Raw genomic sequence first — 19,208 nt, forward strand, 5'->3', positions numbered from 1 at the left:
CCACAAGCGTAAGTTTGAAACATCTCAACGACTTTCGCACTTTTGCTTATTTTTCGTCGTTCGCGAAATCAGAAACCTTTTTTTCCAATTCAGGTCAATTGATCCAAACAATCATTTAGGCTATATCCAGTGTAATGATTATGAAATATCTGATAAGATCATTTTATTTTAGCACCGATTTTCGTCCATTGGTGCACCAGGAAGCCGACCACACAATTATTCTACATTTTTATGACAAGTTATTTAATTTATGTTTGTCATTTGATGGGCTGTTACCGTTTGGGTAATTTGCCTTATTTAATCAGTCCGTATGCAAAGAGAGCAGAGAAGAAGAGTACTCCATACTACTGTTCGTTGTAGCCTGGTGTGATCGACTCGGTGCTATAAATCGGAGTTACTATTTGTTGGAATGTACCTTAGCATGTGCAAGATCTAGTTTAACTAAATTAGAATAAATGTTTAAATAAAGAATATAATAATTAGGTAAGACTTAAAAGAATAGTTATAAATGCATAGCTGATCAAGATAAACACTCAACTACGATAAGCAGGATTAACGGTCATTTTGAAAATTATAGAACACAATTTATAAACACACATTATATCTACTATACAAAACACCTACACTAATTGATAGATCTACCGGAAAAAGGGGGAAAATGGAAAAAGGATACAGAAATATGAAAAAGGATAGGAAATTGATAGGGAGAGGTTGCGTTTGAGACTAGAACAAGTTCAATAAGTTCAATATTAATTCTTCAAAAGGGCTAATGAGATTTTTGTGAACAAACTTCTTTCGCTCATTACTCCGCTGATTCAACATATTTACCCTTGGTAGAATCAATTTCAAATGTTTTCTGTGTTGAAATTATAACAAAATAAGAGAAATCAGCAAAACAATAGTTTGTTTACAAATCTTATTAGCCCTATTCAAAAGTTGATATGGAGTTGTTTGAAAATTAAATTTGAAGTGCCTTGTTTATTTGGTTGGTGTCCCGGAGCCGACCTTGAGAGTATAGTCTCTCAAGCTCGAATTAGCCTTGATAAAAGAGGCGTTTGATGCCCATCCCAGACGGTCCCCGTGGCTTGACCAGGGACTAGGGGTTTAGTCGAGGTCCTTCCGACTGCGAATTGCCTATTTGAATTCACCGAAACCAGCTTCAACACCTTCCTCACTCATTCATTTCCAAGCTGACTGAAGTTTGATGCAGAATCCAATGCCTTCAGTGCAGAAAAAAATTGAATTCATTCAGCAACCAAAGTATTCATTTGTTACATATTGACAAGTTAGAGGTAGAAGGTGACATGCTGTACATTTTCGTGCATAGGTGAACTATGCCTGGTGTACTTTTGTTCGATAATCATACTCAGAGCCAGCAAAGAAACAAAATTCAGTTTGCAACTATAGTGATTTTCAACCGAAAATAACTGAATGAATGCGCTGCACCGAACGATTGATCGACAAGGCTAGTAACCGAAGCATACGCTTCAGCACGGCGAACGTGAATTTAAATTCGTTCCGCTTTCAGGCTCACATGAGGATGTCAATATTTCAGAGTTCTGCTGAGCAGGGTCCAGGTTATGTATGCTATATCATCAATTAAATAAATAGGCTCATTTTTTTAAACTTGGATAAAATTAATGAAAACAAGAAAAATATGCGTTTCTTTCCTCATGGCACCACTATTTGAACAATTTCTGCATGCATTATTAGAACTTCATTCAACCGTACCTTCTTAACGTTTTATGCAGTTTTTAACTAACGAAAAGAACATTGAATACAAAATTACTTCAATTTCTCACTAAATTACTTAGGATATTAAATCCCTAACGATTTATGCGCTATTCTGTGCGTACCCTTCGCCGAAACCTCTGAAACAATCCCTGACAATTAAGTGAACACCAAACAGGTGTATCATGCAGAATTTGGTCTAAAACCAAACCTCCAATTCGTGAACGTAGCTTTTTTAAAGGGGAATAACTAACATCGTTTTTTAATAAAAAAAATTACGGGCACAGGGGGGGGGGGTTAGAGTTACCGTCAAACTACGTAATTACCAGGAGGGTATTTAGAGGTTTGTGACGAAATGCTACGATAGGGGAAAAAACTCAAAAATGCTACGTCATTTATGGATGGTCCCTAAATACTTATTCTGGTAGTTTGAACCAATCCTTTGTCATGGTGTAGTGTTTTGTGTAGAACTCATAAACCCATATCTCCAGAACGAGAATTCCGAACGAAACAATTCGCAGGTAATAAGGATGGGTGGAAAGAGACTGCATTGTAATCGACTGAATGTACGGCTTTTGTGCCATCAACGATAGCAAAATTGCCAACATAGCCTGGATACTTGACACTCTTTTCTAGATATGGCCTTATCTAATACTATTTCCAGTTATGCGTTAAAATACTGGACCTGACATTTCTATTGTGTTCTATAATTTTTCAGGTATCTGTGACCAAAAAGATATCTTTTAATTCCAAAACAAATTCCTGATTTATAGATTTCTTGATTACTAATTTAGGCCCATCAATAAAGTAGAAACACCAGATAATCATAAAAATGTCGTCAAGAAAAGAAGAACGAAAACATTCTCTTTGCAATGGGAGTTTCACAAACATTTCAGAAGATTCTGAAACTATGGTTTTGGAATTCGTAAAATTCGTTTTATTGGTTTACTTTATTTAAATAACTTTCTTTAAATTTTATTCTTTATACTCATTTTTACAGCTCAGTCATTTCATGGATTATATTCGTTTTGTTTATTTTTGCATTTAGAATATTTGACTAGTTTTAAACATATGATCATTTCATATTAATATTTTTGCCTTTCTCATATAAAGAAAGGCTGTGCAATCACTGTAAAAATTGACTTTTTAACCGAGGCCCGGAGGGCCGAGTGTCATACACCATTCGATTCAGTTCGTCAAGATCGGAAAATGTCTGTGTGTGTATGTGTGTGTATGTAAGTGTGTGTATCTGTGTGTGTCATTTAAACTCACACAATTTTCTCAGAGATGGCTGAACCGATTTTCGCAAACTTAGTTTCATCTGAAAGGTATAACGCTCCCATAAGCTGCTATTGAATTTTTAGTTGATCCGACTTCCGGTTCCGGAGTTACGGGTTGAATAGTGCGGTCACACAGCAAATTCCCATATAAACTGGTACCACCATAATGTTCAAATGATGTAAAACATATTAAAATAGATGTAACATTACTCTAGTTTGCGGGTCTGGATCACTAATGATCAATCAAAGCAGCTTTGACCACACTGGCCACCTATGACGGTTCATGATGCCCCCCGGGGAGCCCGCCAAGTTCCCAAGCTAATATCGCACCCATTCCCCAACGAATTCTCTACCGATTTTTACAAACTTGATTTCAAATGAAAGATACAGGAATTTCCCATATAAATCGGTACAATCGTAATACCTCAGAGGCTAAAAACTATTGAAATGGTCACCAAATTACTTCTAATCGCAGATCTAGATCACTGATTGCCAATCAAACATTCTTTGAATATATTATCAACTATCAACGATTCCGGAAGTCCGGAATTCCGGGCATATTCCTCAATTAAAGTCTCATCGGTTCTTCGGTGATGACTGAACCGATTTTCTCAAACCAAGTCTCAAATGGAAGGTAAAATATGCAGTTGAGCATTGCGTCGCCGCTCCTCGCTCCCGCCTTGCCCTTACACCTTCCCCCTTCATCACTCCCCCCCCCCCCTTGGATCACCCTCACGCCCGCATTTCCTTCATCCACCCCGTATACCAAAATAAGATGAAGGATTTCTGATGCATCCTCCACTCCCACTCTACTAACCCCCATTCCCACCACTTTCAAACCCATTCCACTAACATTTCAAAATATAATCACATGAAGATAACATTGAACTCATGCTGATTAAGCTAATTAAATATTATTCTTTTGCTTTTCTCATATAGAAAGCTTATGCAATTGCTTCAAAAACCGACTTTCTAACCGAAGCCCAGAGGGCCGAGTCTCATATAACATTCGACTCAGTTCGCCGAGATCGCAAAATATCTGTGTGTATGTATGTATGTATGTATGTATGTATGTATGTATGTATGTATGTATGTATGTATGTATGTATGTATGTATGTATGTATGTATGTATGTATGTATGTATGTATGTATGTATGTATGTATGTATGTATGTATGTATGTATGTATGTATGTATGTATGTATGTATGTATGTATGTATGTATGTATGTATGTATGTATGTATGTATGTATGTATGTATGTATGTATGTATGTATGTATGTATGTATGTATGTATGTATGTATGTATGTATGTATGTATGTATGTATGTATGTATGTATGTATGTATGTATGTATGTATGTATGTATGTATGTATGTATGTATGTATGTATGTATGTATGTATGTATGTGTGTATGTGCGGATTTGTTAACAAAATGTCCACATCGGTTTCTCGGAGATGGCTGAACCGATTTTTACAAACTAAGATTCAAATGAAAGGTATAATATTCCCATAGATTGCTATTGAATTTCATTTTCAACCGACATCTTGTTTCGGATTACGATTTGAAGAGTACAAAATTTGTTGATTTGTCCACATCGGTTTCTCGGAATTTTCTGAACCGATTTTGACAAACTTGATTTTAAATGAAAGGTCCATCAGCTGCATTTGAATTTTGTGTGGATCCGAGTTCTGGTTTCTGAATTACAGGGTGATACGTACGATCACGCAGTAAATCCCGATTCTAACGAATTCTGCGATGAATGTAAAAAGGTGAAATTTTTTCCAAAATGTAAACACAACGGTTGAATTTGTAGATCTAGGTCACCAACAGTCATGCAAAGTCTCTTTGGCCACACTGGCCACCATCGACGGATCCGGAAGCATCCAAATTCAGAATAACGGTTATATTGGTTTCTCGAAAATGGCTAGATCGATTTGATCAACTTAGTCTCAAATGAAAGGTGTTGCGTCCCCGGAAACTGATATTAAATTCTCCATCCGACTTCCGGCTCCGGAGTTACGGGTTGTGGAGTGCGATCACGTAGAAAACTCCGATTCAAACCGATACCGCGATGAATGCAAAAAGGTGCTCTTATATATACTTACCAAGTGTAATAAGAATGAAAGACATTTCCATAATGTTATATTGTACCAACCAGCTATTAAATCATAGTTTGGAGAAATGAGAAAGGCACAATTGCACCTCTAGGTGGTTTAAAACAGGTTTTTTCCTTTAGCGTTGTTTTACTCATTTTGTTTATTTGACCTAATTTTATCTATTGTATTCATTTCATTCTTTGTATGCGTTACGATCAGTTTATTATTTCATGCATCTTATTCGAATCATTCATTTAACTTATTTTATTCACTTTTTTCGTGTTACGCAATTTTATAATATTTTCCGGTTCATACTTTTATTCTTTTTAATAATCTGACTAATTTTGTTCAGTCATTCACTTTATTCATTTCATCTAGAACATTAATTAGACACAATATAATTTCTTCTATTAATTTTATTACTTTTTAATATCGCGGATGTTCTTATTTTAATAATTTAACTGCTTAAAAACAAACAAAATGAAAAAAAAAATGATAAAATGTATAGACAGAAAACATTTTATTGTGATAAAAATTCTTCGTTTTATTTATTTTTTTCATTCCATTCATTTTATTGATCTTATTAACCTTCTGTTTATCCTGTTATTTATGAACAACAACTTTTTCAAATAGCTGTAACATTGGGGTTAGACAAGATTTCTTCACAAAAAAGTAAAACTAATAATTGTGACTATCACCGTTTATTTTAACGCTAATAGTTACCAGAAATAACCGTAAAACTGAAGTTATCGCAATTGCTCTGATTGGATTCCACTGGAGCAGTGCTGCCAGAGACATTTTCAGTTATCGGTTGAAAAATTATATTCTTCAAATTTTTTTTTCTTCAAATATTTTTTGAAGCTGAAAAATTTTATCAATTTGGACTGCTTTCGGCTACCTTTTCTGCCTAATCGAACTATTGAAAATTTTGCAGAAGATGTTTATTAAGGATTGGTATGTAATAATTCAGCAGCTTCTAACACTGCTAGAGACGCTTCTATCTTGATCAAAACAGGTTCTTCGTGTTTCTCTACTCTAACACTGTTAAGAAAAACGGTTTTGGGACCCTATATGTGGTAGAAAATATTAGGTCTGAAAGAATTAATTTTATCCATATTATTCATATTATTTATCTTATTATTCCAATTTTTTATGGTTTTATTCACATTATTTATTTTATTTATTTATTTTAATCATTTTATTAAATGATTAGTTTCTCCCAGTTCACATATTTTATTCAGTTTCTTTATTTTATCAAATCGGTTTAGTCAGTTCTCTTTGTTATTGTATGACAGTTTGTTTTCTTGAAACAATTTAATTTACTCTCTTAATTTCACAACTTTTTTAATATCGTGTAATTTTCATTTGAGCTAATTTTATTTTATGAATTTGTTTTATGTTAATCAATCTATCCATTTTAAGAATAACTTTTTTTATTTTTTTGCCTCATAGTTATTTTAAATTTTTATTTGTTTTATTATTTTTCTTTAATTTATTCAGTTTATTCGAAGCGTTATTCGTACAGGACTCGAAACTGTGCTTATCTCACATCTAGTTGCTTGTAAACTTAGCGTGTGATCGGCAAACTAATGATTAATACAACAGTGATATGTGTAAGAAATGCCTCATCTCATCACTAATAGGTGGATTAAATCGGTTTTTATCAGTAATAACCGAAATGAGCAAATATTTTACGCTAGCAGATTGGAAATCGTTTATTTCATGATTTCATTAGAGAGGCTCAAATTTCAACTTTGAAAAATCCGTTTTAACTTGCCCCGGTGTACTTAAAGAAAGGCTATGCAATCACTCTAAACCGAGGCCTGGAGGGCCGAGTGTCATATACCATTCGAAACAGTTCGTCGAGATCGGAAAATGTCTGTGTGTGTATGAGCGTGTGTGTGCATGTGTGTGTGTCATTTAAACTCAAAATTTTTCTCGGATATGGCTGAGCCGATTTTCATAAACTTAGTTTCAAATGAAATGTATAACGCTCACATAAGCTGCTATTATATTTTTAGTTTATCCAACTTCAGGTTCCGGAGTTACGAGTTGAATAGTGTGGTCACACAGTAAATTCCCATAGAAATTGGTACCACCATGATGTCCAAAGGGACCATCCATAAATGACGTAGCATTATATGGGGGAGGGGGGAGTTTTGTATTTTGTGATGATGTGTGACGACAGGGGGGGTAGGGGGTCATGTCATGCTACGTAGCTTTTCTAAAGGGGAATAGGGGTTGACCTGATGTCACGACAATCTTACCCGTTTCATCTCACATCGTTTTTGATTTTTTTAAAAAATTTTATGGGGGCAACGAGGGGGGTGAGGGTTACCGTCAAGCTACGTAAATATCAGGGGGGTATATAGGATTTTGCGACGAAATGCTACGATGGGGGAGGGGGGTGTTAAAAATGACTCAAAAAATGCTACGTCATTTATGGATCATCCCTAATGCATATTAAAATGCGTCCAACATTACTTGAATTTGCTGGTGTAGATCACTAATGATCATTCAAAGTATCTTTGACCACATTGGCCACCTATGACGGTTCTTGATGCCCCCGAGTAACTCGCCAAGTTCCTAAACTAATATCACAGCTATTTCCCAGCAAATTCTTGATCGATTTTCACAAACTTGATCTCAAATGAATGATACAGTAATCACACTGACTCCTGATGAATTCCATTCGGTTCTGACCTTTGGTTCCGAGGTTACAGGCTGGTTAGTTTGAAATTTCACAAATAAACCGTTACAATCGTAATACCTCAACGACTAAAGCTCTATTGAAACGGTCATTAAATAACATCGGTTCTAGACTACTGATTGCCAATCAAACATTATTTAAATATATTTCCCTCTATCGACAATTCCGGAAGTCCCGGTTTCTAGGCATATTCCCCAGTTAAAGTCACATAGATTCTTTGGTGATGATTGAACCTAGTTACTCAAACCAAGTCTCAAATGGAAGATATAATATGCAGTTGGGTGTTGCACCTCCCACCCCCCTTACACATATCCCTCCTCCCTTCATCACCCTACCCCCTCTCCCTTTTCGAACAACCTCCCACCTGCACTTCCTTCATCAACGCAGCATACCGAAATAAGATAAAGAATTTCTGACATGTTCTCGATTCTCACTCTACTAGCATAACATTGAACTCATGCTGATTAAGCTAATTAAATACTATAGTTTTTAAAATTCGGGATTAGTAGCATACGTGCTAAGTATTATAAGAATTTAATAGACATTTTCACAATGATATTGAACATAACCAGCTAATGAATCATAGTTTGGATAAATGAGAAAGGCACAATCGCACCATTAGGTGGATTAAAACAAGTTTTTTCATGACGTTTCCAAAATATTAATTTTCGAATAAATGAATTAAAATATCGTTTATTCCGTATTTGAATCCTTGATTTATTACTATACAAGTTTGATGTTCTTCTTTCTTTTTATCTTTGCAGGCCTTCTCTTCCCTGTCTCCGATATGTGCCTCCCCTAATACTAATACAACAAAATACAGTTTGGAATGTGATTTTAAATGTTAAAAGCGATACCTATTCCGGTAGAATTCCATGTTTAAAAGACTGTTTAAAAGACAAGGGATTTGGTTTCATTTGGATTATCAAAAGTACTTCAAAATTGCAAATAAATTTTGATTCAGTGATTTTACCGGATGTACCCCATTAGGAATAAATACATTTGGCATAATGGACGTTAGGCATGAATCGTCATGTTGAAGTATCGCATCAAGGAAATCACTTTTTGTCAGTCTCGAATGGTGAGTATGTAAATGTTTGAACATTTTGAACGCTGTGGAATTACTCCGAAAACTGATCAAACTCGATCAACATTTTAATCTGATTTACACTCTTAGAAAAAAATGAAAACTACATTTGACGTAAACAACGTAGCGACATATTTTTCTGTCTGATCGTAGGCTTTTATATGTTCTGATATGTAGAATTAAAGATTGTGACTCTTTTGTTGTAAAACTCAGACTGAATGACCTAGAAAAAGTCGAACAACTCGTATTTTTACATGCAATTAAATGTAAATTTATGTGAATTGGGACGCTCCTTTTATGTGCATCTGGCAAAACGTAAAGTTACAAGATTTTTTTTGCTGTGTATGTATTTGAAGAAATCTTAGCTCAAATAAAATAAGTCGGAAAAAATAGAGAAAAAACTGTACACTTGCAAGGAAAAAATATCTCTCATAGTGTTTCATATCATGATTAGTCACAAAAATACGTTATTTGTTGAAAAAATGACACACTTTGTAATAAATTCGATATTTCCAGCTGATCGGACTCTTTAGAGTCCGAGAGCGACAACCGGATATCCCGAATTTTAAGTTGGTCGAACAACTCGAACCAAGAGCTATCCTTGATGGATGGAGGGTGACAATAATTGAACCAATTTATCGTGGTGCGATACGATCGTGCGATAATTAATATCATGCGCGTGACGATACGCGAGTCCATCAAAATGGACATTTTCCGCATGACATATCCCACGCATGGTTTAATTCGTATGTTAGGAACGGTTGACTCAGCATGGAAGGCCGTTCTCGTTAATTAGCAAAATTGTCGGAAGTAATTGGATTGGAAACAAGGTAAAGATCCCAATGCAGAATGATATAAATACTAAAGTTGTCATACAGGGATGGTACAGTTTACTGCTAGCTCTTCAAAGTGTCAAGTTAGAATCTTCTCCGAAACTAACAACCTCCGAAAATGAAGGTTAAATTTTAACGTTATCAGCACAACCATTCACTATACTACCTTTTACCTCTTTTAACAGACTATCGTCGCTTTGATGTTCGCCACATTGACCATCGCCGCTCAGGGTTCATACGTCCAATCGGTGTGGCCTTCCAACTCACTCGGCTGGAATTCCTGGAACGGATTGAACAACGGCTGGAGCGGTTGGAACAGCTGGGATGATCACAGCTCGGTTGCCTGGCCGCTCGCATCCGGACGTACGTGGCCATCGGCAGCATGGCCAGCTGCTTCTCTCTACAACCAGGGCTGGAATGGATGGTACGCACCGAAAACAACCGTCGTCCAGGCCAACATTGCCAAGGTCAACCCGTGGGGACTGCCGTGGGCTTCCTACGGACATGGTTACAATAATTATCTGGGAGAAGTCCCAACTGCCATTGCTGCCAATCCGGGAGCGGTTCACGTGGCTCCACTCGTTGGACATGCCGTCAACCAGAAGCTGATTGTTGCCTAACCGTAGTACAGATTCTTTTTTTTTTGCGATTGTGATATAGGATTGGAAATAAAATTGTTTAAATGTAGGTCCGTTTCATGTATACGTTCAAACAGGTTCGGTGAAATACACCCACTACTACTTGGAGATTTCTCGGTTTCCAGTTCGCTGATTTTAGTCCGGGCAGCTCGGCAAAATGGTTTCTGCATTCAACGGACCCAGGGATGATGGCGCAATATAAGGAAATTGTTCTGCAGCTTTGTCGATCGAATCCAAACAAACACGTGAGCGATTTACGCGGTTGATCTAAATTCTCTATATCAAGGTGGTAGGTGCAGGGAAATGTAGCCTAAGGAACACATTGGCATGTTTTGTGCAACAATTCGGTCGGACAAGTTGGTGTCGATCTATTCGAGCGGGTCTCGAAACCGAGAATTTGATGTGTGGATATCTGTTGGCGAATAAAGGTAAAGGTTTGAACTAACCCCACATGATCGGTGTTCGTTTCCAATGCCCAGTAATTGCAATAGCTTGTTCTCCAGTTCGTCAGTGGAGTGCAAACAGTTTCAGAAGCCTAGACTGCCATAAGATCAAACCCGTAACGTGTTCAATTCTCGATTCAACCAAATCAGCAGGATGCTTAATAACTTCAATTTACACCAATTTACAAATTTGTCGTTCTCCTCTATCCCGTGAGTCGCTTTATGAGGAAACATTTGTTAAAGATTCAACGACGATAATTTCAATCCATTTTCTCCGGTGATGCTGTTTATTAAAATAATTAATCTTCGCCGCAAGATCACCCAGCTTGAGTGCAATGGTGTTAATTTAAGAGTCTGCGAGACACGCGTCGCTACCTCCCATAAGCGCAGCATGCTATGGTTGGGCACATTTCCGCGGGCCGAGTACGGTTGCCGCTGTGCGCTTGTTGATCTTGTCTTGGGAGACCTGATTGGCAGCAGAGCGCGAAGCACGCGGAAAGCTGAACTCGTGAGATGCATGGTACAGATACCTATGAACTAAACTCCCTGCATGGTGAGCATTAGTTAACTGGGGTGAAGTTAAGCGCGACTGATCGTATACTTGCACGGCTGCCACAGGTAGACTGGCACTCTGTATGTGAGTTGGCTAGGTGGTGTTTATATGTACATACATTCAGTTCGAGCCCCTAGCTGTATCATCAAGATCAATGTCACATACCGGTGATTATTGAGGGAAATTATTTAAAAGTTGTAACGGGTTAATCATAATAGTAGTCATTTCAATATTTCTAATCCGCGCTCATTTTTAATTTCTATAATCAATCATTTCTAACTGGAATTTGTTTCTTCGATCGATTTAATAAACAGTCTATATTGAATAGTTTGCTCGAAATTTGAAGTCGATTCTACTTTACAGAGAAAATTTCTGCTTTTTTTTCAAGCCGATAATAGTCCAATCTACGGTAAGCTGTATTTTGAAAATGTAGAACGAATGCTTGATTGTCGAAAGGAGGAAAAAATGGTTAAAGTGGACAGGGCCGGCGGAAAGAGTGGGTAGTATGGGTAGTACTACCCACTCGAAAATAACCGAGTGGGTAATTACCCACTCGAAATTTGGAATTATTTCAAAAAATTTAGATGTGCAACGCATGTATCTAGCACTACACACATTTGAAAACATCGATGTACCACAATTCCATTTGCATAAACGAACGTGATTTAATGTGAATGTAATGTAAGCGTGTGCATTGCGAAAAGGGAAAAATCCTTAGTAATAGACCCCCCCCCCCCTCGCCGCCCCTGAAAGTGGATCTTCGTATAGTATGAAGGATCACAAGCAAGTAGTTGAAGAATTCAAGAGGAATGCCAATAGTTTAGTGCGAGACGTGGCGCAAAAACTGCATTTAACAGTTATGTGCCCAACAAAAAAAAACACCTTTAACAGGCCAACGTGGGTACCCGGGTACCCACAATTTGAAATGCTCATAACTATGGCTTCCTTTAACCGATTTGGACACTTTTAGATGTTTTGGATTCAGAAACTCGTCCACTTTTTGATTTTGTAAAGTTGAACCGTATGAATGGATCTGGTTCTTGGTAATCCGGATTTTCCGGGGTAATGTTCCAGTACTAGGGTATGATTTGTAAATTTTAATAATGTCCTAGCAATATTAGTATCAAAACTCTTCAAATTGTCTCGGAAGTCTGTTATTTATTGTTACGGGACCCTATGGCAATTTAAAAAATGGAATTGGAATGAAATGGCCACTCACGGCCCCACGGGAACCTGCTCCGGAATGTCCGTTCCGGGGTCAAATCACCAAATGGTTCCAAAACCACGAGATACAGCCTACTGATACAATTCCAAGAATTTTGATACCCATATTGCCAGTATTCCATTGAAGTTCACAAATAGTATCCCAGTACTGGAACCTGCTTCCGGAAATCCGGATTCCCGGAAACCGAATGAAGTAACCCGATTCATTTTTACCACGTCCAAAAGCGGATGAGTTCCTGAATCCAAAACACCCAAAAACATCAAAATCGGTTGGAAATTACCTTAGTTATTGGTATTTCAGTTTTGTGGGTACCCGGGTACCCACGTCGGCCTGTTACGTAGTAAAAAAATTCAGGAGCCCCTCCTAACTCCCTCCCTTACTATATCAACAATATTATTAACCCAAAAGCTTGACTTAGTGAAGTTCTAAGATGTCGCAAAGTTTCGATTTCCAGCTATGGATAAAACATGGGAATTTTATTAATTGAAACCTAAAAAGGTACCCGGGTACCGCGTCGGATACACAACGGTTAAGCAAAACTTATGTGCAAGACTACACACTAGACCTCTCCACATTTTGGAAAAGTTTTGAAATATACATGGGTCAGCTCAAATTTTTGTTCTAGGTGTGAATTTAGGAACTTTCGCCAAAAATGGCTCAATTTGGACATGATTTTGAGGTGTCTCCAATCAAAAATCGTGTTTTTGCGATGTTTCCATAGAAAGATCACTTACACTCTGATTTGATATGTCCTACATACCCACATATCATCAAAGTTTGTTGCTTACACATATCTTAACATGTTTTAACAGGTGAAAATAGCTCTAATCGCAATAGAAAATTTGTTAACTGGATTTTCATCTAGAAAAGTATATCAAAACCAAGGAAAATTAGTAGTAAAGTTGATGGAAAAGAGCATAAGTAAAATTCTTTTTATGCAGTTAGGTAGAACACAATAAATATCCCTCTAAATAATATTGTAAAAAACTAATACGGACATGAAAAGTTAAGCTTACTGTGAATAATAAAATACATTTTTGAAATAAAATCGCTATACTTGTTCTGCTTGTTTGCATTGTATGACGTCATGCTCGTTTGGATCCGGATTTTTTTTGTTTGGCTCGATAAGAGTACCTTCGCTGGTCTATTACTATGAGTGTCTATATTCCAATTACCAAGCTAAGTAAAATATTCTTTTGAGTTATCAAAGAATCCCCTTCATTATAGTGTACATAAACGCTCAGTATAGAATTGCATTTAATTGGAGTTGAAGTAGTTTTAGACTTTTTTATCTCTTTCCTTCCCTTAGTGCAACGTTTCGAAGGAATATCCGTTCATCTTCAGGGGAAAGCAGGGTTTCAATACAAATTAGTTTAAGTTTTTTCATTGTGCAAATTTTCTTAGGACTACAAATATTTTATTTGTCAAGTAGGATGTAATATTAAATTTGTTTCCGTGAGTGGCTTTTCTATACACTAAACTGATCTCTTTATATATCATCCAACATCTTCCTCACGGCTGAACGCAACGCTTAATCCAAGGGAAAAAAATACTGCAAAGTAAGCATTTGTATTATTTTACCTTTGAAGTGATCTTACACATTACTATTATAGAAATAGCTCAATCGTTATTGAGTAAATTCACCGAATTCCTAGAATTACATATATGTGTTTTTATAAATCGATGTTGAAAGTCGGTTTATTTTACCCTTAAAGCGCTAGTAATATACTTTATACGTCTAAATTTTCAACTGTTGGAATATGGTGGGTGAGAAAAAAAGAAAAAATGTTTAATATCTCCGGCGTTCGTGGACGGATTTAGACGATCCATAGCTTGTTGGAAAGGTATTTTTAAAAGATTTCTATGCATAGGCACTTTGTGCCTATGAATGCCTCTGAATAAATGGCTTTATTCAAAAGTTATTTGCTTAAAACATGTCTGTTTTGATAAAATCACACTTATTTCAGAAAGTAAACATATCCAAAATCAAAAATAATGGTGACCGTAGGCCGTTTGTCTGAAACTATTTTCGTTAAGATCAGTTCAGCCTTTGCAGAGATAAATACATGACATTATTGTACATACATACAGCCAGTGTCGATTGATATATTAGACACGGCCCTATGGGCCTCGGATAGGGTTTACAAAGTTTGAGCGAATCCTATGCATCTCTTGTGTTAGAAACATAAAAATGATTCAATTGTTGCTGCTAGCAGCAGACGGCGATGCTGTTGTAGAGAGTAAAGACCCCGGTGGATGAATCAGAATAAAAATAATAAAAATGATTCATTAAAATATTTAAAATTTCAACTTTCAATCACCATAATAGTCCATACTGTGCAGAAAAGTATTCTGAATAAGGATGTATTTCAATTTTCTGTTTTAGGTGAAAAATTTGGGCTTAATCGTTCACGAAGTTTGAATCCGTGACAAGCTGCTGCGCGAGATTTTTTATAAATCCACCATTTTTATTTGTTTTGACATTCAAAATTTTTTTGTTGTGTAAATATATGTTCATGTGCTGTGTAAAAATACGCAAAACATCATGTTTATCTTATTTTCATGTTAAAAAATCTTAAAAACCCAATGTTTTAAGAGTCGCTATTGAGGAGACCCCTTATTATATTTCAGATAGAACAATCCGATTTGTAATTTTTTCATCAGTATAGCGGAGCACCTCAATATTTTTCCGCTTTTTATTTTTCCTGACTAAGAGTGCACCAAATCTATTTTAACGACTTGCAATTAGCAATGGATCGTAAAATTTGTAAGGTTTATTTAGAGCTATTGTAATCAAGGGAGAGAAAGGCTACCACGAAGATTTTTTCAACAATGTTAACTATTACCGTTGAAACTACATTTTTGAGAATTTGTGGATGCTCAGGATGACATTGGTGCTTCTACTGAATTTTTTTTATTCTATGTATTTTCACTAATAACATAAAAAATGGAAAGGGCACAACAACTCTATTCATATATTTGGTAAACTTTGCATTGTTGTAAAATTATTAAATCAATATAGGAATTATCAAATTACCGATTATTTTGGCATGATTTGCTCATTTTGGAAGAAAACAAAAAAACAGCTAGGAATAATAATGGAAGCATTGGAAGAAAGTTCGGTAGAATTTGGGTTAAAGGTACATAGAAATTCAGGATAAGTAAACTCGATCGGCCAGCAATAACCAGACAGAGATGTAGGACCACTGCATAAAGGGCATTGATTCCTATGCCCTTGACCTATGGCCTGACAGAGTTTTGCAAAACATACAAACCATCGTGGAATCAGAAAACTCATGCATAAAACGGTTATAGAATCAACCATTCAGTGTGATTCTAAAGCAATGGCGCAATCAAAAAGGAGTAATATTTCAACTAGCAAAGCACGAGAAACTTATTCTCAAAGATATTTGTAGAAGATTGATAGAAGAGCAGCTACAGCAATTTTCAACATCAGGAAAGAGTTAGGAGGAAAAACAAATAATCGGAGAGTGCGAGTTAAATTACTATGGACATAGATTAGTTATAGAATTTGCGTTTTGATTTCGTCTCATCTCATTCCAAAACTAACTTAGTGACATGATTAAGCTAGCGCCGGATTGTACCGTGCTTCGCAACGCAACGCAACGCAACTAAGCTAGCGCCGGATTGACGCTAGCTCCAAAAACCAAATTTATAATTAGTTGATCAGTGTTCCGGTTCCAGAGTTACGCCATTAGGCACAAAATCGTTAGGCATACGGACGTTTGGCATATATGTTAGGCATAAATTATCATGTATCACTTAGAGGGACTTATTTTTCGGCTGTGATGGCTTCGGGTGGTACGAGCCTGCATGTTTGATTTTTTGGATGATGTAGAATTAAACTCAACAAATAAATCACATTAGTTTTAGGCGATTATTCCCGTAAATGAACAAATTTCACCTTTCGAAAGACATCACGTGGTTCCTGTAAACCACATCTAATATTCTGTAGACCCTATCTGACTTACATATCACCCTTAAGTGATGCGACGATGAATCGTGAAACGCAGTTTAGGTGAATTTTCTGTTTGAACAATCAGAAGTGAACATGAAGAAGTTATATGAATCCCAATCTAGCATATTTTTCAACGAAAGTTTTACATTCTATTCAATTCTACGATGTGTATTTCAGACCTTCTACTAGTGTGGACTTGGAGGAGTACAAAACATCAGCGGCAGCATCAATATTGTAAATTTTAATGTAAAAAGTTCCATATATGTTAATTTGTTTCCAAAACGAACGATAAATTTAGCATAATAATAAATTGATAAAATGAGAATAATCCGTTTTGTATTTAGAATGGAAAATATTCTAAAATAATTCAATTGAGACGGTTTTAATAAACCCAAAATCTGTGTGGGGTATCATGTGATTGTTACGTTTTGGCTCACATATTTGTCACATTCTGCTCCATATAATTTTTACGTGAATTTATGTTAGTAGGTTGTTAAAATACGTAACTTCTATCTGGAGATTTTACGAGGCCATCCGGTATTATTTACGTGAGTGGATGAAATCTATAAATGTTTTGACGTAGAAACAATCTTCCTTCATTTTTTGAATGTACTCTAGAAGCTGATTAAACTCGATTAACATTTTGTTCTGTTGTATATACTTGAGGAAATCTTTGCTCAAATAAAACAAGCAAACCGAATTCTTATCATGCGGAAACTCAGCTTGCGTTAATTTCCTGACATACAACCGATAAAATGTAGATGACTACAATAGACTCGACACTCGTTTAAAATATATCTTATTTGTACTAAGGTATAAATAACGCACATTAACGTACAATAGTTCTTACACACATGCATGGTGCAATTGTTCAAAAAGAAAATATATACCTTGAAGAACAGTTCATGAAAGAAAGAATGAGGCATTTTATTATTCTTTCAATAAATATACGAATATTGTTACTTCTATATTGATTATCTTCCATATTATTCAGTTAAAAAATTATATTGTTGAGACCATCAAAGATAGAACTACAGAAACTGTCTGATACAAGGCAGACCTTTTTATATACTGTGACAAGTTACCGAAATAGATAAGGTCACAAACGAAACATTCGTAGACGGGGGTGGGCGTAGCGTATTGGTAAATCGATTGCCTTGTACGAAGCGCACCTGGGTTCAAATCCCGACCCCGCACATAGGGTTAGAAATTTTTCATAAGAGATTTTTCTAACCCGAAGAGGCGAATGACCTTAAGGTTAAAACCTCTATAATCGAAATAAAAAAAAACATTCGTAGACTAATAATGCTGATGTTGTCCGCAACACTACAAGTTTCCATAGGTTCTAAAACTTTTTTTTCATTATTTTGCTTTATTTTTCATTATTTGGATACAATTGTATTGTGAAAACATCTAATAGGCTTGAAAAGTTCTTGAACCAAAACTGTTCTGACACATCCTCGACTTTCACTCTACTAGTCCCCACCCCTAGCATTTTTAAAATATGCTGATTAAGCTAATCAAAGATTATACTTTTTTTTTAAAGTGTGTTAGCACTTTCGTGGTAGTTGTGGGACATGTGCTAAGTATTATTATATTGCAATAAACATTTTCACAATTATATTGAACATAACTAGCTAATGAATCATAGTTTGGATAAATGAGAAATGCTCAATCGCACCACTAGGTGTCCTTAGTTCGCTACTTGATTCGATATTATTTTCCCCAATCTATCGAGACTGAGTGTATCTGTTGAATACTCTCTTTACATTCAAAACACAGTTCCAAAATGTTTCGAATAAAGTAACAAAGAAAATGGAAGTGTACACCAGTTTTAAAGCTCGAAACAAAACTGTTCGTAATAATAAATCATAACTCTCTGCTGGGGATGTGATTGTTTCCATTTCAATTGCACATTTAGACTCCTATATAAAGTACTACGCACCTGAATAAGCTATAAGCAATTTGATTCATATGAAATACTAATACTAGCAAACCTGTGGTACCAATAAAAACCAATCAGTGCTTTCTCTTAGTCAAATGACTTGTATGTTAACTCCCAAAAATCGCTATAATTTAGCTTTGCAACTGTTTGAATACAAAACTGCTACTGACTCAATCTTCTCGCCCACCAAAATCTCCAACTAACCTCCGTCTTTCAGCAGGCATAAACGAAACTGAGTCCGCCCGTGCTTTCGAAATACCTACAGAAGCATGTTGTCCAATGCCTTACTGATACAAAACGAATCACGTAAACCAGAAAAATGAGACGTGTGTGCCAGTAGGCTTATTATCATGCGTATCTACAAACTGCATAAATCATTTTTGCAAGACAATTTCCCCCGTATCGTCGACGTTTCGCACACACAAACATCAAAATAAATTTATTTGTCTCAACGCAAACTCACAAGTGGCACACACATTGCACGCTGCTGTACTGAACTAAATTCAAAACCAATCCTACCCCACATTGCAAATCATCGTGTGTACACGACTGGAGCCTGTCGTATTAATGTACTCGACACTCGTTCGTGTATACGAAGTTTCAAATGGCACCGCAGGGTAGAGATTGCACGATATGCTTTGCACAGTAAAGTAACGGGTGCAAGGTGTACAATAGGGCATCGT

General features: G+C 36.2%; 1 protein-coding gene across 1 annotated transcript; it reads left to right on the forward strand.

The window, feature by feature from the left end:
- The first annotated feature begins 9,806 nt into the window (after positions 1–9,806).
- Positions 9,807–10,398, forward strand: LOC131685088 (uncharacterized). The gene is made up of 2 exons (XM_058968525.1): positions 9,807–9,866; positions 9,928–10,398. Exons 1-2 carry the CDS (start codon positions 9,861–9,863, stop codon positions 10,360–10,362), a joined length of 441 nt encoding a protein of 146 aa, XP_058824508.1. The 5' UTR covers positions 9,807–9,860; the 3' UTR covers positions 10,363–10,398.
- The last annotated feature ends 8,810 nt before the right edge of the window (positions 10,399–19,208 follow it).

This window comes from Topomyia yanbarensis, chromosome 2, assembly GCF_030247195.1.
Source record: "Topomyia yanbarensis strain Yona2022 chromosome 2, ASM3024719v1, whole genome shotgun sequence".
In the NCBI taxonomy this organism is placed as follows: domain Eukaryota; kingdom Metazoa; phylum Arthropoda; class Insecta; order Diptera; family Culicidae; genus Topomyia; species Topomyia yanbarensis.